The following is a 25222-nucleotide window of genomic DNA, read 5'->3' on the forward strand; positions in this document are numbered from 1 at the left end:
TCTTTTTATCAATTGTTTTATTCTTATTTTAATTTAGACTACTTTCCTATCCCAATTTCGTGACATAGTTTAGTTTTTCCATTTCTTAGAGGTTAGATTGAATACCATCTCCCTGTGGATTCGACCCTACTTACCCTACTACATTGTTAGTTGGTCTTGTTAGGAATTTATTTTTGACAGGTGTACGACAACCTATCAAATTTTGGCGCCGTTGCCGGGGAGACGGCTTAATTTGATTTGACTTTTATTTTTTGTTGAACTAAACTTGTATATATATTTTTTAATTATTTTGTATGTACTTCTTTTTTGTTTTACTCTGTTTTTGTCATCATGGCGTGGTATGATTATAATTCGTATGGGATGAATGATTTTAATTACCAGGGGCAATATGATTATAATTTCGGGAATTGTAATGCTAATGTTTCTATGTTTGATGCATCATATGATTATCAGAATTCACAAAATATGTGCATGAATTCCTGTGAAATTTCTTATTACCCTAGCGAGTCTTATATGCCTGATTTTAATTCCTCTTACCAACCTCAAGTGGATAATTATACTCAACCCAATTCATCGGAGTGTAGGGAACTTTTTAATATGATGAATGAGTTTATTATTTATCAGCATGAAGAGCTTAATGAATTGATGCATGATTATCAACGTATTTCAAAATCTATTGAATTACTTGTTGTACAACAATATACTAACCAACAGGTGATACATGATGATAATGATATTGGTTTTGAGGATTGTATTTCAGTGGAGGAAAGCGCTAATTTGACTCATGATATTTACTCCCCGTCAAATGAAAGTATAATAGAGGAGAATAATTTCCCATCTATTTATGATTCTAATGGTGAAAGTTTTTGGAATGATGATATAGAGGTAGTGGAGAAGGAAGAACAACCAATTATCATGAAGTCCTTGGTTGAGAAACCAATGGTTTTGGATCTTTTGGTAGTCGAAAATTTTGTTGACAAGCTTATTCACGAGGGTGAAGTTGAAGGTAAAAACATTTATGTTAAGCCTAACCCATCTCCCCTTCATATCCCATTTACCCACAGGCTTGATCTAGTTCCTTCATTCACTATGTCAAATCCTCCATACTTTCTCAAAATGTCTCCATTTCATGATACACTTGGTCATGTGGACGTTGATGATTATTCAAAAAGGTCTACATTGCCTAAGGGGCAAGCAGGGGTAAGGTGTATACATTCTTTTTCTTTTTATTTTAACTTTTCTTTTTCTGATTATTTTTCTTTTATTTTTTCTAACCCCCTGTATTTCAAGATTAGTGTGCTTGCTATCAAGCCATATGTGGTGCTCAATGATATGTTTGCAGGGGCGTATGATAAGTTACTCAAGGCATTGGATTCTTCCGATTGATGAATTGAGCAGGGTCGTGCGGGACCTTAAAAATCAGCGCTAATTGGGAGGCAACCCAATTTCCTTTTTGATTTTTGTTTTTTGTTTTTCCTACTTCCTTTTTTATTTTTATTTTTTCGTTATTTAAATAATAAGTTAATGTGCGTTCTAGCGATGACGTCTTTTGCTAGGTACAAACATAGCCAAGTTCCTTGGTTATGTCGACTACCATATTACAACAACCGATTGTGGTGGAGGTGTCTATACCTTTTGACGCTCCCTTCGCTTACCCACCCCTTTGTGAGTTGTACCTCTCCCTTATTTATGCTTTAGTTCCTCTTTGTTCACATTGAGGACAATGTGATGTTTAGCTTGGGGGAGCATGATTCTATCATCACTTTATGCATGTTAGTTGTGTTTTAGCTTAATTTTTATTGCTTTGTAGGTGTTGTATGGTTTGTACCATTCATTAGGAGTGGGAGTTTACATACAGCAAAAAAGAATGTATTGCTTTCTTAGTTTTTTTTTTAGTTGTTTTGATAGTGCATACTTGTGTCTATTTTTCATATTTTTTTTATTTCGAACCGTGTGCGGATTTGATTTGACTCTCTTGAGCTTCTTTTGCTCTTAGTTATAATTCTAAAATTCACTCGGTCTGTGCTATACATTGCTAACTACCTGATATTGTGTGAATCAATTGAATGGTTTGTGGAAAGATTGGTTGTCCCATATCAAGTATAGCTAGCCAATTCTCTTGTTATGTCACCTTACTTTGTGTTTGTGTGATTGATGCAATATGTTATTTGAATGACTTTGGCTTGAGATTTACTAGTAATTTGATTATGATTCACGCATGTCGCACATGATAAAGGCCATGTTCTGTAGGTAACCTTCAGATGATATTTAGATACATTTGTTCCCTTTGCTCACCCATGTTGTTGCCTTGTCCATTTATTGATATATAGCTACATTACAAGCCTTTTTAGCCCCATTGGTTACTATCCCCAAGTCTAGCTAGCTTGGGGAGCTTATTGATGTGGTGTCGTTGTTTGAGTGTTAAGCTTTAATTTATGCAAAACAAGGTGGGATAAAGATTGAAAAATAAAAGGTTGTATTTATAGTTGAGAAGTGTTACTTGAAGATGTGAAGAAAAAAAAAAAGAAAGAAAAAATAAATAAATAAAAAGCTTGTTATGTGTACTTCATGGAAAAAGCCAAAGAATTGAAAAAAAAGGCAAAGAAATAGGAAAAAGAAAGAAAAAAAAATTGTTCATGACGATGTATAATTAATTTCAATCTTGGTTCGATATAATGTTTTGGGGAAATTTGGTGATGTCAATCGGAGTTAGATCATTATTTGATCGCGTTTATGTTTTTGCTCCCCAAGTTGGCTTTTTACTCACTTTTTCCTAAAATATTTGGTTGGGAGTTCGCCACATAAGTGGTTAAGGTTTGGATGGGTATTCGCTGAACTGGTTGGGACACTAGGGTATAAAGTGAAAATGTATCTAATAAAAGGAACCGATTAGAGCTACTCCAATAGTAAGCTAATTAGCAAATTAGCTTTTTTAGGCTACATAAGATTTTAAAGCTAATTTCTTTTGTAGCTAGTTTGTGCCTTGGCTACTAGCTTTTGGTGTTTGCTAGAGAGAAGAAGAATCTGTCATGCATGCGTTAAGATTGCAGTTTAGCCCAAGAAATTTGGATTAAGTGTAATTATTCTATGGTTTTGTCTCACTCTCTTTGTAGTATGGGTGACTAGTGGGAGCACTGTTTTTGTTAATTTTGGGGAGGATATGGTGAGTTTAATTAACATGTGTTGGGCTATGTAGGGCACAAGGAACAAATGAATGATTGAAGGTGAAAATTCGAATGTTGAGCAAATTGCTGGCTATGCTTTGAAGATTAATACGAAGGGACGTGAGGTGGGAAAATTGAATAACAAGGGGAATTGATGGGTAGAAAGAGTGTCTTTGTGGGCGAGTCTCCTCTGACATCTGATGTGGTTAAAATTATTGTTGATTCTAGTGTTTTGGGGGAGGTGGGGACGGGGATGGGTGCAGTCTGTAGAAATAGTGAAGGGGTGGTGATTTAGGGAGCTACGGTGTAGTGGAGTGAAAAATGAGAGACTAAGATTGAAGAGGTGAAAGCGGTATTTTAGGGCATGAAGATTGTGAGACACAAGGGTATGAGATCGAGAATGATAATCTGGTGGTGATTGAGGCAATGAGGAAGCGTTTGTATGGCCCCAATTCCTTTCATCTGATTATAAAGGATATTCTAGATTTTTTTCTTCTAATTTTACTAGTGTTTCATGGTCTTTTGTAAAGCGAGGGGTTGGTAATGTAGTACACAAATTTACTCACTTTCAACCATGGGAGTTTGGCCAAAGGGTGAGAAGTGATGTAATCTCTCCTCGCATTTTGGAAATTTCTTCGGTTGATCTAGATTTTTTTATTTTTTTTTTATTTTTTTATATTAAAGTTGTCACTTCCAAAGTTATTCACTAACAATTTTCCGTTTTACACAGAACACTAACCAACTCATATAATTAGTGAATTATACACTTGCTAGTCTGCAACTGCATTTATAATAAAATGTAGGTGATCGTCAGCTGATGTTAAAACCGCAAAGGTAACACTGCCTATACAATTGCATAATTCACACTTCACACGACACTATTAGTTTGCCATAATTGCCATGACAAAAGAGTCATCCTAACCACATTTTTTTTTGAGGAAAACTCATCCTAAACACATTAAACACATGATAAATTGTAATTGACTTATGTTACCATATTTTCCTTTCTTTTGTTGTAAACTCAGTTTAATTAATGTAATTTCAGTCGTTTTTAAAATTGAAAAAAAAAAAAACAATACAAAACAAAAAAAAAACTTACAAACAATTTATACAAGTTTTTATTTTTTTATTTATGTGACAAATTATACTAAATTTTTTTTTTTTGATGCAAATGTGGGTTAAAACCCTTTACAAATTATACAACTTTGGTGTGTGAAGATAATATTTGAGAAAAAGAAGTATAAATTTAAACTAATACTCCGTACTTTTTAAAACATGACTTTCGTATAAAGATTCAGCCCATTTATTTATTAGACGGATCTATCCCTTTAATAACTGTAACGGGTCATAGGGATCCATAGAATTGCTTTCTCTTAGATTAGTGAGATATCCATTGAAGTGCACTCAACGTTCTCCATTGAAGCGCAGTTGGCGTTATCCGTTGAATCTAGTTCTTGTATCCCCCATTGAAGCAGCTTCTGAGGTAAGTTGTTTGTATTTGTTATCATCATATCAAATATCCTTAAAATTATGAGATTGATAATTGAATCAAATATCCCTATAATTATGAATCAAATTTGATTGCTAATGTATTGCACAACACTTTAATGTTAGGATTTAACTATGAAATCAGAGCTCTTTTCCCTCCTGCCCTGCCTCAGGGACGGGCCTGGTCAGAGTAGGAGAGTAATGGGTAGAGGAGAGAAAACCGGCATGGGCTCACTTTGTTGAATAGCTAAATGAAAAAATCATGAACCAATTACGATGTGATTTGAGTTTAGGATGTATTAAAAGTCTAAATTATTGATTTAATCCCTAAACAATGGTGATTTTCTTGGAAAGTGGAAGTTTTGCTTATGATGTTAGGGTGATCATATTAAGTATTGGTACATTTGGTAATATTTTAGAATCAAGAGTCTATTATTGTGTAAAACTATAGATTATTAGTTTTAGATGTATAAAAACTGCCAATGATTGATTGGATTTCAAAATGATGGTGATTATTTGGGAGACAACAGTTCTGCTTATTAGGTAGGGAAGTAGGGGTGTCTATGGTAGAGCTAAATTATAGAGAGAGATAAAAAAACGGGTATCATACAAAGTATATGTTCAATTAAGAAAGGAAGAAAAATGAGGAATTCTAGTCGGGTATAGAAGATTGTCATGCTAAAGCTCTTTACACACTTCCTGAATTTCTGGTTGTGTTTGTTATTTGTATGTTGAAGTTTAATTTCTTAATATTTTCTCGTCCTCCTTGGCGAAAAACTTGCTCTTTCCTTGGGTTTTTGTACTGTGGAATCGTTTATTGGTTCTTCTTCTTATTGAATATTGACATATTTGATGTCTTGTTGAAATTGCAGATTAATGGATTGTAGAGAAAGGTACTTGCATTCATATTGGATGACCAAGGTGAGCACTAACCCTTTGGGAAACCATTGTTTATGTTGCTATGAACTTTATCTGTTGCTTAAGTTTTGTTTTCTTTAATGTTATTCAATGTTGGAGTTGGAGCTGTAAAATTCATGGAAGTGAACTTCTTGTTCTGACTTACGCGACAAATTAATGAATATTTTGCACTAAACTTAGTTACATCCGTTGACTTGAAGATATTAAGTGTCTGATTGTTAAAAGGGATTTCAGATTAGCTATATGATCAAACTGTCAATAATGCTGTAATCTCAATAAATATATATATTTTTTTTCGCTCAATTAATCTGCCTTTCTCCCCCCCCCCCCCCCCCCACCAACCTTTTGTACATTTAATTGAGAGAGAGAGAGAGAGAAGGGGGGGGGGGATTACTAGGAAACTATTGAAAACCTTAGTCTCTTACGAGAGATGCAGGTTAGTCAGTTAGTGGATTGTGTTAGAACTGGAGAGAGAATTTACTCGTGGTGAAGCTGTTTTGAACTTGTATCTTATAGTGAACTTGATTTAGCTCCTATAGTGAAAGCAACTATAGAACAAGAGATCTGGAATCTCTATAGGTATTGGGTAGTGTAAACTCAAACTTGTTTTGAGGTTGTACTATTTATTTGGTGGATTATATTAGGCCTTTGAGGGTTACACACTCTGACTGAGAAGGTAAGAGTTTGCATTCTATAATCCTGGAGTGCTTAAGATTCTGCGGTACTGCATGCAGGTTGGGCATGGAGTTATGCTCTATGAAAATTTGAAAGGTGTACAGATTATGTTGGTGGGCATGGAGTGGATAACTATCATCTGTAATGCAAATATTAATGGACAGAATTATCTGTTTTATGTTTGGAAAGGATACATTTTCTCACACATATCAGATACGGGCAATTACTCAGATAGGACATGTTGAGCCAGGCTGATTGTGAATAAATAATGTACAGTCAATAGAAACAGTAGTTCTTGAGGCATGTGATAGTTATTTAGGAACGCATTCTGATTTCTATGCAGTTACTTGCGAAAAGTTATTTTTTTTATTAATGAATTGACCTAACTACTGTGTTTTTCGTGTTTTCGTGTGCCACACACAAAGTTATGACCAGGGTGTCACATATGCTTGTTTGTAATTTCTTTTATGTGTAATCTGTATCATCATGTCCCTTTGCAGGTTACTAGATTTTCTGCTATACTACTGTGGAATGTTCTACATTTTTTGGTGACAATATGGTACTGGGTAAACGATGTATATTACACGCTTGAAAGCTACCTTATCACTTGTGGATTTTTTAAGAAATATAGATCTTTAGATCCAAGTAAGGTGAAATACCTGGCTATTGTGATTGAAAGTGAAGAAGCGCACCAGGTTTTAGAAGTTATTGAGCTTTTGCATTGGGTGACTGCTATTGGAGTGAAGAATGTTTGTCTTTATGATATGGAAGGTAAAATTGTGGTGATCTATAAATAGGTTTTGAATTACTCCCAACCTCTCAAATTGCCTGTATCAGTTTGCCTGAGGTTCTGTTTGTTTAGGGGTGTTGAAGCAATCACAGGAGACCATCATAGCTGAATGCGATGCAAGACCACGGAAGGTATCAAATCTGCTCATATGATCCTAACCAGACAGGCTTTTGTGCATGTTTGCTACAGAGTTATCTAACAGAGAGTAGTTTGGGTTTGCATATAGTTAATGAATTTATCTTAATAGGAAAATGGTTAAATCATAAACTTGCATCTAATCCCATCATATTGTGATAGATCCTATTTTTTTTGCTGTTGTTAGTTCTGCGGGAGGTTTCGTTGAAAAACGTATCCTTTTTTTGCAGGCAGTTGAAACAGATGAAGCTGTCCTAAAGCCTAGTCAGTTGATCTTGGAGTTTGTTTCAGTCTCTGATGGGAAAGAAGGTGTAGTGAAAGCAGCAAATTTGCTTTTTTCAAAGTATAAGGATGGTAATGGAGACAAGACAAAATTTACTGAACCAATCATTGACGAGGCTTTACAACTAGTTGGTTTGTCTATTTTTCAGAATGTTTTCTTTGAAGTTTTTCTTTCTAAATTTGACAACTATTTAGTCTCTTGAAAGTAATTCCTTATTAAATTTATTTCTATGAGCAGGTTGTTCTGGTCCCGAACCTGATCTACTCTTAATTTACGGACCTGCAAGATGTCATCTTGGCTTTCCACCTTGGAGATTAAGCTATACTGAGATTGTGTGAGTAAATCTTTTGGAAGTGTGAACCATTATAACCTTGCATTGTAAGCACAATTTTCCTGGACTAGCTAAAACAGCAGTAAAGAAAAAAAAAAAAAAAAAAAAATTAAAACAAAGGATACAGTTTGTAATGGAAAAGGTTTGACAGGTTAAAGGCTCCCACAAGTAAATCTCACTGTTTCTGGAACCACACTGGTTGTAAATTGTTTTCCCTCTTATTTAATTTTCTTCGTTATCCAATTTTCGTTTCTTGACATCAGGCGACTCTGTACTCGGGAGATTTTCTTAGCACATTGAAATTGTTAGTTGTACTCCGTGTCTCCATATTAAATTTGGTTGCCTAGTGCATTCCGTTACCCTATTGTTAGGGCCTATTTTCTGTAGTTATGCTTCTTGTATCTTGCTACTTGACATATATTTACAGTGGACGTTTTACATTGAGGCTTTCTTTTTCTGTTGTAGACATATGGGAAATTTGAAGTATAGGAAATACGGCTCCTTAATCAAGACCATTTACAGATTCACTACAGTTCGCCAAAATTATGGTAAGTCTTTTATGTAAATTGTTTGTTCTATTATCTTTTTACTTGTTAAACATTCAGAAACTGAAAAGGGCTACCGTGTTCTGTGTAAAGATAAGTAGATAAGCAAAAATAATTACTAGACACTTTCTTCTATCCCGTCAAAGCGTTCTGCTATTCAAAACTTGAAAAATTATTGATGGCTGTTGTAATGTGTGAAGGCTTGAGATTAAACATTTTCTCTATCAGCAAGACTTTCAACCATTTGGCTGATTGAATGTTCAGATTTTGAGAATGGACTAGTCGTGCTTTACTTCACATGCTATAAGGCATTGTTTCTGATTTTCTTGGCAATTGTCTTTTACTCTTTTCTCAGGTACATAGCATATACACCAGAAGTGCAACTAAGTCAGATAAAAGGCGAAGCATTTTAAACATGCCAGAACACTATATGGATGTATGAGTAGGCTTAACCATATACCACAACATTCTTATGGGGAGGGAGAACCTTAAATACATGAATTGTTATCTCCTTCCACAATCCCCAAAATAAGAAAGTTGGTTCCCATTTGTAGGGAGGCGATCATTTTGTACTTCTTAAAGCTCTTGTGAGTTTGGCACAAGGTTGTAAATTGATTGAAATTGATTTGTTTATGAACGTGCACGTCCATGAGAAGGCTCATCTTGAACTATAATTTATGAACATAGACTTGTTATTGCAATAGTTATCATGATGGAAATCATTGCAATAGTTTCTTGTTATAGAAACTTTTTATCAGTCATACCATTCTGAATCTTGTTCAAGCATCAAATTGCCTGCACCTCTCCCTCTCTAATTGCAAACCATTCCTGCTAGAAGCAGAATTTGATTCTTGTTCAACAAAACAAAATCAATTGGAACATTATTTGCCCGCAATTACCATTTGATTTTCAAAAAAATTGAATATAATTCCTCTTTGAAGATATACAAGGACAACAACCATGTCCCTTCCAATTACAATGTTGCAACTTAGTTAGTTAAGCTGAGATCGCAACGCAACAAAATTAGTATTGGACGACTAGTGAACTATACTTCGTACAACAGCTATAAGAAAGGTGCATCCATGAAATGGTTGCAACATGTCATACGCAGCATCCTCAATACTCTGTTTCCAAAATGCCATCTATAAGACCAAACTCCATTGCCTACACAAGGAAGGAAGGAATATAAACAAAGGACTCAATCTTGCCGATAAGCCAAAGAAAGGCACTTATGAAGACTTTTGTTAGAATAACAAATCAGCATAATTAACAAACACACACACAAGATCCGTCTTTGCAAAAAATAGATTGGGTAATGGAACATTAAAGAAAAGGCTTATGGATTTTCCACCTCCGAAATCACGAGTAATGACCTAAAAAATCCAATGAGAGTTCAGAACAAAATTTGTTGATATCAGTGTGTACTGTGAAGATCATGCAAAATGGATAGCATGATCCCATTCATTAAGCACTTTTTTCTGCCAAATTGGTGCAAGGAAAGGATGAAGCAACTTTTAAATACAGGTGAGACATAAATTTTGTGAAATATATTTACTAAATTCCATAATATGAGATGATGGACAAAAACTGCAAGTAAATGTTATAAATCTTTCTATTAAAAAAAAAAAAAAAAAAAAAAAAAAAAAAAAAAAAAAGTAAATGTTATAAATAGCTTAAAATGGCTCTTTATATGCAAAATTTGGCACTGAACTTTGTCTGCTTTTTAAGCACAAGTAAATAGTTTGCAAGCAATGAGACAATTGCTATTCTCTTAGTATGCAACAACGTTTTATTATTGCAAAAATTAGAGGAGCTATTTATCAAGTAGAGAGGAACATTTAAGAAGCCCACATATCCAACAGTATAATTGCTTGACGTTACCTCTGTAACAGATAAGAAACGATCTCTCTCTGTGTATTGCTGTACTTTTTCAAGTGGTTGACCAGTGAATGCAGCATACATCTTGTCAATTTTCTGCAATACATCCACAAGGAAGAAATTTTTTATCAGAACTAGACTCAGTTTACCATACTGTAAAGCAGTAAACTCATAAGATGATTTACAAATACTTATAAATCATATAAGATGCGTGTCTAGCCCCCAACACTTGCTTCACTGAGTCCATCAGTACAGAAGTTCAATGTAAATGCTGAGCAATGACTTTTACAGTTACGCTTGCTTAAAACAAATGAGGAATAGAGACTGATACTAACATGGCGAGACTGAACTGCTTCATTCACTTGACGCCTGACGTCCTCAACATGACCCTACAAGATGCATGCAAAGATCAAGCTCTCATATGCAACAAATAAAACCACAATCACTTGTATAATTTGCTGCATCAACACAGTCTAATATGAGAATTAAACACATACCCCACATCCACTCTGTGGTTGATGGATCATAACACGTGAATTTGGCATCGCATAACGCATCCCCTTTTCTCCACCAGCAAGGAGAAGTGCACCTTGACTTGCAGCTACACCAAAACAAACTGTCCCAACTTTTGGCTTTATCTGAAAGTGAAAAATACCATTGTTAACAGAAGCTTTCCAGTATTCTTTTACCGATATGAACCCCCAGGAACCAGCAAAAAGATTCTGAATCCAATACTACCCCATTTCTCTTTCACATTGTGCATAAAACCAAATATACCCCTGCCCTTGCCCCCAACAACTGCAAAATAATCTTGGACAGCTTACCCAAGACATGCAGTCGTAAATCGCTAACACAGAATATGTGCTTCCACCAGGGCAGTTTATATACATCTGAAAACATGGGAGAGATACCCATCAGACACAGAAATTCTCAGCCCAGAATCTTGATACAAAGATTGATATGAAAAGGGAAGATCATGTGAGCTATTTAAAAGAATACCAGTATGTCAGAGTTTTCGTCAATAGTTGCCAAAGTTACTAGCTGAGATATAACACGTTGAGCCACCTGAGAATTCACTGGTTGCCCAATAAATATGATCCGATTCCTAAATAAAACACTAGAAAGGTCCAAAGGTCCCCCTGGTGTCATTACAGCAGGCATTACAGGTGGATTACCCTTTCTGGCTTCTATAGGCCCGTTGCTGGCACAAAGTAGAAGATTATGAGGAAAGAACGTAACTATCAAGGCAATAGTCAATCAAAAAATACAGCAATAAATAAACTAAGGTTATTCCATCAGTTATTGTCCAATCATATAGATCTTTGTTCTTTAGAAACTAGCAATGATAAAAGAGACCTAACTCCTTTACTTCTGCTGCTTTTGAGTGTAACTCTACATTTCTTAAGCAGGAACCCATATGGTTGAAGATTAGATCATTTCAATGGTACATTCTATGTCATAATTGCCAATGAGACATAAGACCACAACAACCCCCTCCCCCCCCCCCCCCCCCTATTTCTCTATCCAAGAAACTATATCAAATACTAGTAATTACAATAACCTGATATGCAAATTTGATATACTAGTACAACAACACATTGGTAAACAAATAAATTAAAGTCTACAAATCTTTCATTCTGAATTCTAGCAGGGTTCTTTGTTTCCGGATAAAAGTAATACTGATTCAAACTGACAAATAGATAAACTATCTTAACTAGAATAGCAACATACCTTAAAGTTGAATTGTACGGACCAGACTGATCGGGCTTCAAAGGCAGACCAATGCTTTTACTAGATAATCCTGCAATTGTAATGACATAGCAGCTTAAATGTACAAAGTCAAGCTCAACTTAGAGAGAAATACAACACATCACCAGCAACTTCACCTACATTTCTTATTTAAAGGCAATAGGCCACTCCGGTCATGCCAGGGGAAAAAAAAGGCAATACAAAAAGACCACTTAGTCGCTTACAACACGTTTGTTAAGTAGAAATAAATGGTAAGAAAAATTAAGGTTCATTCCCATGGTAATACTAGTTCACCCTAGGTTAGCTCTTTTTTTTTATATATATATATATATACAAGTTTTCATTACCATCCATTAGCATCTATGGTGGTATTAGTTGGTTTACATTTTTACAGATTAACACAAGTTTGAGGATGAGATTGCATTATTAAAGACATTAGGATGCTACTTTTCTTGCCAAATTACAATTGAATCTATTCTCATTACCGCTATCTATAATTGGCTACCAACAGAGCTCTTAGGGGGTTCACTTATTCTATTGCTGATAGATAAGTCTATCTTTCCTAACATCGTTTAGCTTAGTTCCTCCCAAACAATCATTCCAATTACCTTAACAAAACCTTGTTCGTAATTTAGTGATCACAAACAATGGTACTCGATCCCTTTCAAATATCTCTAACCCTAATGTCAATACATTTCCATTTCTAAATTCCCTCTCTTAATAAATTGAGCAATCCCACAAATCAATCATGATATTCCAATTCAGATTTCCATTCTATTTCGCGATAAAAAATTAATGCCTACATAAACAAATAATCACCAACTAAAATCTAAAAAAAAATAGCAGTCATCCAATTCATACCCACAACAATACTAACAGTTCACACTTTTTTAATCAATTGGGAAAACTGTAACGCAAGCAAATTTCACACTAATAAGTCTAATTATAAGTTTCAGTAACAAATCAAAATTCCTCAAACATTTCAAATTTCGGAAAAAAATTTAATTGAAAAGATAAATTTGTAGATAGTAAGAAATCAAATTACCAGAAATAGATGAATAATCACTGGAGTAATTGGATAGTACAGAAACAATCGATTTACTTGAGCTTCTGCAATTGTAAATCAATGAATTAGAAACTAAATTAAAAAATTAAAAAAAAAAATGCAATAAAATTAAATTGGGTGAAATTAAAGATACCTTTGAGAGATAAAAGGAAATGGGGAGGTTTTAGTTTTCTGAGAAGAAATTGAAGAACAAGTAAAATAGGTAGAAATTGAAGCTGCCGCCATTTTTGTGATTTCTGGGAAGTTGGAAGAGTGAGTGAGTAGAAGAGAGAGAAAGAAGGTGTTAGTGAAGAAGACGACTCTACTATACAGATGTTCTCGATGAATGGTAAGTAATGGTGATGTTTTTGGGTTTTGGAAGGCCTAACTCTTATGGATTGGGGTGGGTAAAGAATTGGGCATGGGCTGAGCCATTGTATTAGCCGATATGAGTGGTAGTTGTGGTACGTCGATGGGCATGGGTCGTGTATGAATATCATATTTAAAAATTAATTACGACTTTCATTAAAGGTTTTTCGTTATGAACCTTTTATTGAAAACGAGTGATGATGTCAAGGGTTGTGTTTAGGTACAGATCGTCATGTACATAGACTACCAGCATAGCTCGTGGATGTGAGCCACTTGACCCAAGCCTAACTTTCGCTATGTTTGGATTTGAGTCAATTTTATGCTGCACATAAATCAACTCAAATAGTTCAATACTCCGTAAGAGTTAAAGTTGTAGAACTATCAAGTATAATCAGAATGTTTTAAATTAAGTATTGAACTTCGAGCCATATTCATTGTGGTAATTGGTTGGGTTTGAATCTTTCCCACCAAATTCTTGTATGATTTAATTTTTATCGGTAAGTCGTGCCAAAAATTGTCAATTTTACGCTTAATATCCAAGAAAAAGGATTTCTAATCTAATTCGATGTTTATTGTTTTATGTTAGAACATTGAAATATACTCCCTCTATCCCTTATTTTTTTGCCCCATTTGACTTTTCACGGTCTCGAAGACATGTCTTCAATCATATATACTACCTCCGTTACAGGTTATGTGCAACGATTTGACATATAGCAGAGAGGGAAAATGTCTAATCGTTGCACATAACCTATAACGGAGGTAGTATCTCCATTTTTATACGCGTAAAAGTTACAAAAACTTGATATTAATAAAATATACAATGAGACGAGTCTAACAAGATCTCACTAGAATATATTATAACTTATAGGATAACGAGAATTCATGGTCAAGGTTTTATTAATTTGACCCATATATTTGCAATGGGGCAAAAAATAAGGGACGGAGGGAGTACATGATTATGCAAGGAGCAAGAATACAATCAGACACATTGAAATTACACTGACCAAGAAAAACATAGCTCCTTTAGTATAATTGAGCCTATTGAAATGGAGCTTCTTGTACAAATTTAGTGATAACACTCAGCAAATTTACATTTTGACAGATTCATTTAATGGATAGGAGATTAAATCCTCATAATAGGCCTAAGCCCATACAGTCATGAAGTACACACACAAACTTCAAGTGTTACTAACACAAGATTTACAAGCACCAAATTCAGCCCACATTACTCAAACACATAGATGCTCTTAATTTCACACACTACACTACACTAAGTAGCAGAGCTATGGGATGAAACCCATACTAGATTATCTTGAGGGAACACATGGCACACAGGGGCAGCCCCAGGCTCGATCCCGAGCACGCGAAACGAGACATGATGTGGGTCCCACTGAGAAGTATCCATGTGGCAGATTGCAACAGCTTCAATTCTCTGCCTATCCTCTTGACCCTCAAGTGAGATCACAAACAACCTATTATCATTCACTTGCCCATGACAATAGTACACTGCATAAGGGTAAGGCACAGGGTGACACCCTACCATTTTATTCGCAACAATTTCCTTAGGATCTTCCAAAACCGTATAATTTTGCAAAATTGGGATCAAATTTTTGGTCTTTTTAGTTGTCAAAACCTCGAATTTTTCACCTAATCCGAAGATTAGGCTTAAATTATCAAGCATAGACTCTAAAGAGGTAGCACAAAATTTGGTCTCACCTTCTAAAGGAGGGGTTTCACAATGCATAAGGGTGTGTTTTATGGCCTTAGCTTGAGATGATTCTTGAGCAAATGAGAAAAATTCGAGTATTTTCGGAATTTGTGTTGATGAAAAAGGGATTAAATTTGATTCTTGTTTAGATATTATGTGAGGAGTAAAAGATGAGTTTTTTATGGGAAAATATAATGGGATTTTTTTACCAAGTTTTAGGTCTTCAATGTGAAAGAATATGTTCCATGATATTTCCATGTGATCCATGTTAGATGATGATGATGATGTACGGACATGCATATGTTGATCATCATCATGAACATGGTTTGCTATTTTTCTACCAAAATTTCCTTGGATCATGCTCTGCAAAATATTCAATAATTATCATAATATTAGAAGGAAATACATTTTAAAAAAAATTAAAATAAAGTTTGAGGATGAAAAATATAAAAATTAAGAATAAAACACCCACACATCAAGAATTCAAGATGCCATAATTTTTGTCTCAAAAAAAATGCCATAATATTATGAAATTTTTGTGATAACCACATAATATCATAAATTAATGGAGTGTTTGGCATAGAATAATATAAATTATGTGTCTCAATTTAATTTAAGAATTTTGAAAACTAAATAACGCTAAAAAATGAAGAAAAAGAAAGATTACTTGTATAAGAAAAAATGAGAAGCTAGAAAATATGAAGTAAATATTACCAGCAAAAGGAGGAGGAAGAGGAAGTTGCAAGGTTGTAAAAGACTGCCCATGTCTTAGTGTGTGTTCTGTTCAAAGAAACCACCTTTGTTTAATTTGCTTCTTTAATTACTTCTATGGTGATGATGGAGTTTTGTGCCTTGGGAAGAAGAAAGGTGCATCGCATCTCCACTTTTTTCTTTATTATTTTAAATGTTCGGATTTTATAAAGATTAGGACGGGTAACATTGTAGACGGATTTTGAGCCAATGTGAAACTATTCGGACAATTGACTACCTTGACATTTAAAAGTATACTTTATATAATGAGTATAAACTTTCTTTTGACTTTATTTCATATTAGATCGAAGATTTAATTCATAACAAAGTATTAAATCATCAATTTTGGACTGTGCATCCTATAGTTATCCCTTGTTTAAATAAATAAATTGTAGAAAAATACTACTAGTAAGAGAATATTTCTAATTAATCATAACGAATTGTTTATTAGAAGGTGTAGAAAATTGTCCTCTAACGACTTTTGAGTTTTGACGACTATTATATACTAGTACAATATAACCCAATTTTTTTAATTACAGCAAAATATCTACACTTCTATCTCTTGAAGTCATGGTATGTAGTCGTGTAGTTGACTAACAAAGCAAAAATATAAAATTTGCTATCGGTAGATTTACAAAGATCTAAACTAATTTGATTTGATTTGATTATTTGTTTTTATATATGTATTGGTATCTTCTTCCTTGAGTAGTTCCTTCAATCTAAATTAATTGATGCAAGTTGACCTTTTTGTTTAATGGTGTTACAAATTAAAACTGATTCTACTTACAAGGCCTAATTTCAAGATCCGAGTTAAATTTTGACTTGAATGGATACAATGAATTAACATGAGGTGATCTGCTCATAAATGAACTAGACCCAATGACCGGAATGACATTTCTATTTTTGGCATTATTTACAAAAATAAGAAAAGGCATAGTCATGTGAAATCTTAACTTGTATTTCTTTTAATGAGTATATTTCTTTAGTATATTACTCTTTTTTTTTTATTTATTGACGACTACAAATATTTATAATTGAATGCATTCACACACACAGAGAGAATAGCTTAATGTCGATTAGTTAAGATTATTGAAGAGAATAGCTTAATGTCACAAGCAAATTAAACACATATATTATGATGCAACTTACTTTAATACATATAGTATGCCTGGTTCTTCTATACATACCGTGTGTACATTAGTACATATATAATTTACAAATTCTTATATGTAGCTGGCCACACCACACTATGTAGTTAGCCATCATGCTGATTACTGTGACAACCGACAAGTTTGGTCATAGGTTAACAACTCAGATTTAAAATCGAGACTTACGTTGCAATCCACTTTAATTTTACCCTCCTTTTCATCACCCAATTCAGGCAAGCCCTTAGAATGATGCACCACTAAAAATTTTTGTTTGTCCATTGTAAGTGAACCTCTCTATCTTTGATTTTAATATGTCCAGATTAATTGAACCAAAACAAATGCTACTTGACTAATTTGCCAAACTTTATCAACGTAGCTAATTGATAACTTTCTTGGACCAAATAATAATTGTACCTCTTCTCTACAATATTCCTTCCATAATAAGATTTGGCTACTTTTTTCCCTTTGATCTATTTCTTAACGAGGGGACCATAAATAATGGAAAAATTATTGAAAACTTTATATTTTTTTGGATAAAAAACAATGAGAACATAAGAAAGATTAATTAATCCTAATTAATAATTTCCCTAATTTGTTAATGAATTTTGGCCGAATCTTTGGCTTTAAAAAGGTGTTGGATGTTGACGCTACAAAGTGCAAAATGAAGTCGTTGTTTCATCATTCCCTCTCAATCTGAATCATTGAGGGGTAATTAGGTGGCATACTTAATTTCACTACTTTGCGCGGCAAACTTACATCATTATGAGTTCATGCTTAGACATTACGAGTATAATTTGAGTGTTCATTTTTTTATTTTTTATTTTTTATGTTTTCCTTTTCCTTTTCATCTTAACAAAATAAGAATTAATTAATTGCGAATTTTGAATTTTTATACAAGTGATCCATCAATGTTACTTGGACATGTGTCCATCTCCTAACATATATTTCGTATACATATTATTGTATAAACTATATAACAAATCAAATAAGATATTATGGTCAAACTGAAATGATATATGCGTATTAGGATATGTGACAGTTGTATAAAATAGAAGATTTTACTTCTAACGTAAATATATATGGTGTGGTCGATTTATCTTAATTTAGTTAGTGATTTTTGGGGTACACTACTACAATTGGCCTTTCATATATGTTATAAGCTTCTACACTATTTGTCAAAAAAAAAAAAAAAAAAAAAAAAAAAAAAAAAAATTAAAGCAATTGGATATGCATGATACCACTAGTACATGCATTAAGCTTCGACACTGTTGATGATGCATTTAAATGTCTTATTAGCTAAGCATAGTTGGGAAATTTCTAGATAAAGGTGATGAATCATATCACGGAGAGGTACAATCGAATCTTAATTTATCATCATCACAACAATAACAACATTTCACTATAAAGATTTATTTTTCCTTTCGACGAGAAAAATAGATAAGAAAATATTGAATTGAGTGGAGTCAGCAAATCTAAGAATTATTTGGCCCATAAAATGAAAGTCAACATATTTGATGCCATGCTTGTCTCTATTGCCCCTTTACCTATATTATCTTTCATGTTTTCTCAATACTTTGTATATTCCCTTTTCTTTTTCACGTCTCTTTCTTATATAGTGTTGCATTTTTATAGGGTTACAATGAAAATTTTGCTCAACCTATGGGCGTGTGTATATCACACGATTTGGGTCATTATCATACTCACCAATTAGGGTGAGTGATGAAACACGCCAACCATAGGGTTAGCATTTTTATTGTGTTTCACTTTTATAGGGTTATAGTGAAATTTTGCGTCCTTCTATTAGGGTGAGTGATGATACACGCCAACTGTAGGTGTTGTCTAAAAACTTGGGAAAAGCCTCATACTTGCTCTTATTGATGGTTAGGGTATAGCTGTTTTATTTGGTTGATTGTAATAAAATTTTATACAAAATCAATTAAAAATCAAATAAAGAAGATCATTTATGTATGAGTAAATTTTTTTCCACATTTTGTCATGCACAATAACTTTAGTAGATAAACCTAATTATGTAGCACGATAAATTGGGTTTGAACAATAAATCCAATTTATTGTTTTTTCCACATTTTTTCCACATTTTTTTCACATTTTTTCCACATTAACAAGTGTAGATTTTTTTTTTTTGATAATAAAATTAAATATAGTTATATGAATTTAATTAATTTGTGATGTGGTTTCAAAAATAAAAAATAAAAAATTAATTTGTGATGTATCCCAAAATCTAATGACACATAATTTCCAGCTTTCAATTCTTTACCCATGGTTTTCGTAACAGAGATATTGTACCCGTTGTTTGATTTAAGCGTGGAATATTTTGCCTCCAAATAACCATTTACTTTTGTAAACAATTCTTGAGTTTTAATCATGACAAAATGAATAGCACATGACAATTAACATATTTCATATTATATTAACTTGATTGGTGTTAGTTTTAGCTTGATAAACCAAATACGTAAACAACTTTTGACCTTACCTTAAATATGATGGCTGATATGTAATCTCTTTTGTCCTAATATCGCAACTACAATACACTGACAATAACGTTATAATTATAAGTTGTACATATTAATGAGGTCTTAACGCAGTGGCAAAGACCGAAAACATATATACAATAGATCACAGTAGATTTTAATTGTATATGTAACTCAATTGGACAATAAAAAATTGCATTTATACCACATAATTAGATTATAATGCTTATTGACTTAATAAAAATGTCTACATCACTAAAAAGTGGTCAATTTAACTTGATTGTGACCATAATAATTCTACTTAATTATCCTATTTGGAGGAGGACAAATAGACGAATTAAGCCGTTATTTGTACCTAATCACTATAATTTCTGGACTATTTTTTAATCCGATCCGTATAATTTTTTTATATCCCATGAAATTGGAGCCATTTATACTGAGTGTTACTATTTTATTGCATTATCAGCAATATTCGTTTCTTTTATTAAACCAGAACCGTATCAATATTGAAGCATAATAATACTGTATATAGTAATTGTCTCTATTTTATACTCAACCGGTGTATTATATGGCGACACATGGACAGTTTGCGCATCATTATGTGCCATTTATGAGGTAAATTATTAAACTATGTACTATTATTATATATGTAGGTCTTGAAAAAAAAAAAAAAAAAAAAAAGAACAATATATGTACCTTTAAGTTTATTGTAGTCTGTTGGTAGGTTGGCATAAAAGAGCTTTAAAAAATTAAATCGACATGTTTTATATGGCATAATAATGCAAGTTTCGGAATGCATATAATGTTTAATTAATAATGTAAGTTTATTGTATATGTGATTGATTATGGATAAATGTTGAAGGAGGACACATCATTAAGTGAAGGACAATTAGGTTTGTTTATTTGGTTCAAAAACTAATCATAATCTTAGTTAGTTGTTAGGTTGATTTGCACTCACTACAAAGTATATGGATTTCGTCTATGTATGATTGCATACAATAGTGGTTTATGAACTGTCAGTTTGTCACCCTACAAAACATTTTAATATGAGTGCTTGTACTCTTATCTTTTAATTAAAGGAAAGGGTAGTTTTCGATTAAGAAAATTAGTTTGTAATTATATTCCATGATGGTTAGGTACTTAGGTTACATTGTTACGGAACGGAGTGACATGTTTAATGCTATGTTCTTTTGATCTTATTTTTTTTATAGTTTTATTTAAGTTCAGTTCAATTCTACTTAATTTAGTGCAATTAAATTTAAATTTCAATTTAATTGTATCACATCCAATTAATTTAGTTAAATCCATTTATATTACATATGTTTTTGGTGTTTAGATGAGAGCCACAATGCAGGGGTGAGAATCGATCTCAGATATCCTGAAATCGGGAGAGAAATTCTCACCACTTAAGTTATCCCTCACTCTCATACAATTACATATGTAGTAGCACAGGTAAAGTAAGCAAAGATAGTTATAATATCTCAACTCAATCTCGAGTTGTAGTTATATGTGACATGTATCGAGTAACCGAAACTCCGAAAGGGTGAGGTTGGGATGTTGGGTGCCAATGGTTGGTTCCAATGTGACATATAACTATTCAAGTAATTCAATGTGAACAAACGACCGTGGCATCCTCGTTCTCATTATTCTAAATTTCTAACCTTACCTTATTAAAGTTATTCTGTATAAATAATATCCGGTATAAAATTAGATATTTTCTTGCCAACAGATAATTATAGTATACAAATCTATAATTTGATGCCTTTCCCATTTTAGAAAAAGGTAAAGTCTCCTATCTTTGTTTGTTTATAACCTGGAGTAAAGCATGCATGTGATGTAAAAAAGAAGTCAATGTTTGCGGTGCTACGCTGCTACTAGTTGACTTTTTTATACCAAAAAAAAAAAAAAAAAAAAAAAAAAAAAAAAAAAAAAAACTAGAGATATTAATAAATAAATAAATAAAATTAATCCTTAAAATACTATAGTGACTTTCTTGGTTAAAATATATATATATATATATATATATATATATATATATATATATATATATATATATATATATATATATATATATATATATATATATATATATATATTCAGGATTTGAGTCGGATTTTTTGCTAGTTTAAATGGGAATATATATTGTTCATTAAAGTATCGAGGGTGTATGACAAATGACTTTTTCATTAGTTTTTGATTGATGTTAGCTTTTTATTTGAGCCATTTCAGACCAATTTATGAATACAGGCTCTACATAAATATATATTTAACATAACTTTCAAGATCAAACTTGATCCGCTGAATGAAGTTGGACATGGAAACCAAATTCAGCTAAGTCTTTCACCTTATCTAATTAAAAATACAATCATACATAATTCATATGAAGCTATAATATCACTCTACTTATCTAGGCGTCTAATCAGATCGATAAATGGCTAATTGATTTTGCTATATATCATCCACCCTATTTTCTCATTACAGGTATTTGCAACAATTTCACCTTTTTAGAGTCTCAACCGAGCCAATTCATCTAGTTAGACAAATAGATTTTTTCATAAAGTAGGTCAAAATATTATGCATCAATACACATGAATACATGATGATACATTGATATGATTTGCTGGAAAATATATAGTCCATTTACAAACAGCTCATAATCGTAGAAAGTGGCATTAAAGCCACAATCGTTCTTACTCCCATGCTACCTTATGCATCAATCAAATCAAAGAACGAAGAAGATTCTCAAGCCCAAAAGTCAACTTTGGAGTTTGGCAGTTACTAAAAAACACAATTGAACTATTTTTAAGATAACAACAAATTAAATCTAATAATACAATTAATTTTGAGTTGGTGTCTTTTCTTTTTTGACTTGTTAACAGTGCATCATGCGTCTTTTAAGCCAAAGGAGCTGAATTAAGACTACATACTTGGCCAAATTCCCACCACGCTCTCTCGGTATACACTTTCACATAATTCTTTCGTTATTTAAGTATTGTTGTCTTTTTGACTTTTAACCTTTTCACACACGTTATGATTACCATCTATATATCTACATTTTATGTTATGCTTCGATCTACATAAGTAATATTAATAGTCAATTTAGCATATGTTACGTATGTTTCAAGTTTTGCATCCTAGTGTTTTCATTTCTTTAAGAAATAATGCTTTAATTAAGAGATGTTATAGTCAAATATACACACTTGTATTTCAAAGGGTCTAGCTACTAGGTATGATTATATTGATATTAATGTGTAATCCTAATTAATTAAGTATATGGAGGTATACTCCTTATTTGTCCATTCCAAAATTCAACCCATAGTTTTTGGTTTGTACCGCCTTTTTTCTCTATCAACTTCAATTTAGGGTAAAAACTATACTTAAATCTTTATTGTCTAACAAAGTCCACTTTTATTGACAAAACCACAATCTCTAGAAGCATTATTTAGCAAATAAAATAATATAAAAAGTAAGAGAAAATTAAGGTAAGGTCAATCAAATTCATAAAATTTACTGAATTGAGAACTTCTAGGCGGCTTTTAGCCAAAATCGATTATACAGCACAAGTGCACAGTATATCACCTCACTAAACTAGTGCATTTCAGAGTGGAGCAAGTATGATAATTGCTCGAAAAATAAAAATAAATAAATAAATAAATAAATAAATAAAAGGCATGATCATTGATCTCCGGAGATTTCTTCTTAAGTATTTAATCTCATACTTTGTTCCTTAATTGTTGCATTTTTAGCACATTTTCCATAAATAAAATTCATTTAGCAAAAATGAAGAAGGAAACTTAAGAAATGACAAGAACAAAATATCTACATGGAAATTAATTCAGAATAAGTTACTTCCTTCGCCTCTAAGGTTTTCATATTTTGTCGGTGATTTTCTATATAAAAAATGTCAAAAATGAAAAATTTTAGAGAAGGGAGTGGTAAACAATCAAGCCAAGAGATATGCTATTGCATATGCTTAGTACATCAAACTTTCTTAATTAATTCTAAAATTTTACTTTTTAAGTTACTTGTTGTCGTAATTAACAGAGCTAAATTTTTTTTTTTTAAAGATAATCAATCATCAATAATTATATGCCCACTTCTTATTAAATCTATGCCCACTATGAGAGTGATGGATAGCTCAAGTGGTTAGAGCTTCCCTCCCGATTCCTAGAGGTCTTGGGATCGATTCTCACCCCGCCCTTGTGGCTCTCTAAACACCAAAAAAATAAAATAGGTTATCACAAAATCCACAGTTCCACACCAAAGGGAATAATTGCCTTTTGACTTTCTTCTAATGCTCTTTTGAGGATTATAATTGACTTTATCTTATACAGTGGAATTTGGGTACCTACTACTATTCATTTTCCCTCTATATTTTACTACTATATAAATTAAACATTGTTGGACCGTTATAATTACCTTAGCTTATAAAATAAATATAAGTGATCTAACCCTATATTATCTGTTCATAACCAAGTAGACAAACTCATAAACATACATTTCTTTTTTTTCATTTGTCTATCTTTGCCATGAAGTTTTCTAGTGTTCTCTTCCTCTCCTTCTTCATACTACTCTTGGTAAGCCGCGTCTCATCGATCTAGTTATTATTGTAGATGCCGTATGACTTATTTAAAATACGAGTATTTGTACCGTACGTGAATTGAATTTTCTGATCGTTTTTTGTTTTTGTTTGTTTGTAGTTTGCCAATGGAATTGGTGCAAGAAATAGTCCTGAAGATTATTGGAAGAAAGTAATGAAAGATCAACCAATACCAGAAGCTATTAATGGAATAATAGATCAAAAAATGGTAAACCCATCTGAAGAAAATTCATTTTGGAGTCATTTTAAGAGGGATTTTGATGTTACTTCTAATGCCATAATATACCATCCTCATCAAGAAAACAACCATCGTTTGCCTTCTGATTAGGCGATCGACGACCGAGCTCGAAACCGGAAAGAATGGGGTTGATCAACAACAACAGGCAAAATCATATCTCCTATGAAGGTCCTAAAAAAGTTTTAAGTTTAAAAATATACTAAGCATATGTTAGTATTATTATTAACATAAATTAGCCATTATTATTAGAAGAGTTGCTTTTATGTATGCAGGTGTTATTAGAAAAGATATTTAGTCATTATAGTAGAATAATTTATTTAATGTAAGAGGAATTTTAATGGGGTCCTTTTTTGATATGATTAATATGAATATGTACTGTTGATTGGTGTCGATAATAATTACTCAGGATTACATCCTTTTTACCGTATATGATTTTTACCATGGACACCAATTTTTGTGTTGTGGTTGGTATAATATCATGGACAGAACATTCATTACATGCGCCACTATATAATTACTCCATATAAGTTACACATACATTCATTACATGCGCGACTATATACAAATATAAATTACACAAACGTGTCATCTAAGTATAATTATTTATTTTCCTCGAAAAAAAATACTAGTAGTATAAGTATTTATCATCCCAATTGGACAGCATTTAACAAAATCTTTTGCTTTGTACATTTGATATCTCTCTCATTGCTTACCTCTGTTTGATTAAAATATACGCTTGTTGTTTGTACTATATAGTGTGTTGACAATTTGACATGTAACATGCTAGTTATTCCCATAAAAAATAAAGAATTTACCGTCTAAGCTTAAACTGAAGAGGAGGATAGTTAGAATATTTCGTATCTATATTTGGAATGGGTAGTTTACGGGCACTCAATCTTAATCATTAAGCCAATGCCTC

General features: G+C 32.6%; 3 protein-coding genes and 1 long non-coding RNA gene across 4 annotated transcripts; 2 read left to right on the plus strand and 2 right to left on the minus strand.

Moving 5' to 3' along the window:
• Nucleotides 1-4484: 4484 nt before the first annotated feature.
• LOC145558830 (uncharacterized) lies at nt 4485-9035 on the plus strand. The gene is made up of 9 exons (XM_081620173.1): nt 4485-4528; nt 4564-4647; nt 5525-5573; nt 6746-7016; nt 7108-7166; nt 7401-7584; nt 7691-7787; nt 8250-8332; nt 8685-9035. Exons 3-9 carry the CDS (start codon nt 5529-5531, stop codon nt 8690-8692), a joined length of 747 nt encoding a protein of 248 aa, XP_081476299.1. The 5' UTR covers nt 4485-4528; nt 4564-4647; nt 5525-5528; the 3' UTR covers nt 8693-9035.
• Nucleotides 9036-9210: 175 nt separating this feature from the next.
• On the minus strand, nt 9211-13378 carry LOC145558829 (ATP-dependent Clp protease proteolytic subunit 6, chloroplastic-like). The gene is made up of 9 exons (XM_081620172.1): nt 13156-13378; nt 13002-13066; nt 11939-12008; nt 11207-11408; nt 11032-11097; nt 10705-10845; nt 10543-10596; nt 10211-10303; nt 9211-9493 (listed from the first exon to the last, which is right to left on the minus strand). The coding sequence occupies exons 1-9, from the start codon at nt 13245-13247 to the stop codon at nt 9446-9448; spliced, it is 831 nt and encodes a 276-aa protein (XP_081476298.1). The 5' UTR covers nt 13248-13378; the 3' UTR covers nt 9211-9445.
• A 992-nt stretch (nt 13379-14370) lies between these two features.
• Nucleotides 14371-16140, minus strand: LOC145560229 (BURP domain protein USPL1-like). Its single transcript, XM_081621484.1, has 2 exons — nt 15793-16140; nt 14371-15441 (listed from the first exon to the last, which is right to left on the minus strand). Exons 1-2 carry the CDS (start codon nt 15841-15843, stop codon nt 14641-14643), a joined length of 852 nt encoding a protein of 283 aa, XP_081477610.1. The 5' UTR covers nt 15844-16140; the 3' UTR covers nt 14371-14640.
• Nucleotides 16141-23812: 7672 nt separating this feature from the next.
• On the plus strand, nt 23813-24719 carry LOC145560230 (uncharacterized). The gene is made up of 2 exons (XR_014093114.1): nt 23813-24042; nt 24166-24719. It is a non-coding gene; the product is annotated as an uncharacterized LOC145560230 (long non-coding RNA).
• The last annotated feature ends 503 nt before the right edge of the window (nt 24720-25222 follow it).

This window comes from Chenopodium album, chromosome 9 (genome assembly GCF_948465745.1).
Source record: "Chenopodium album chromosome 9, dcCheAlbu1.1, whole genome shotgun sequence".
NCBI lineage: Eukaryota > Viridiplantae > Streptophyta > Magnoliopsida > Caryophyllales > Amaranthaceae > Chenopodium > Chenopodium album.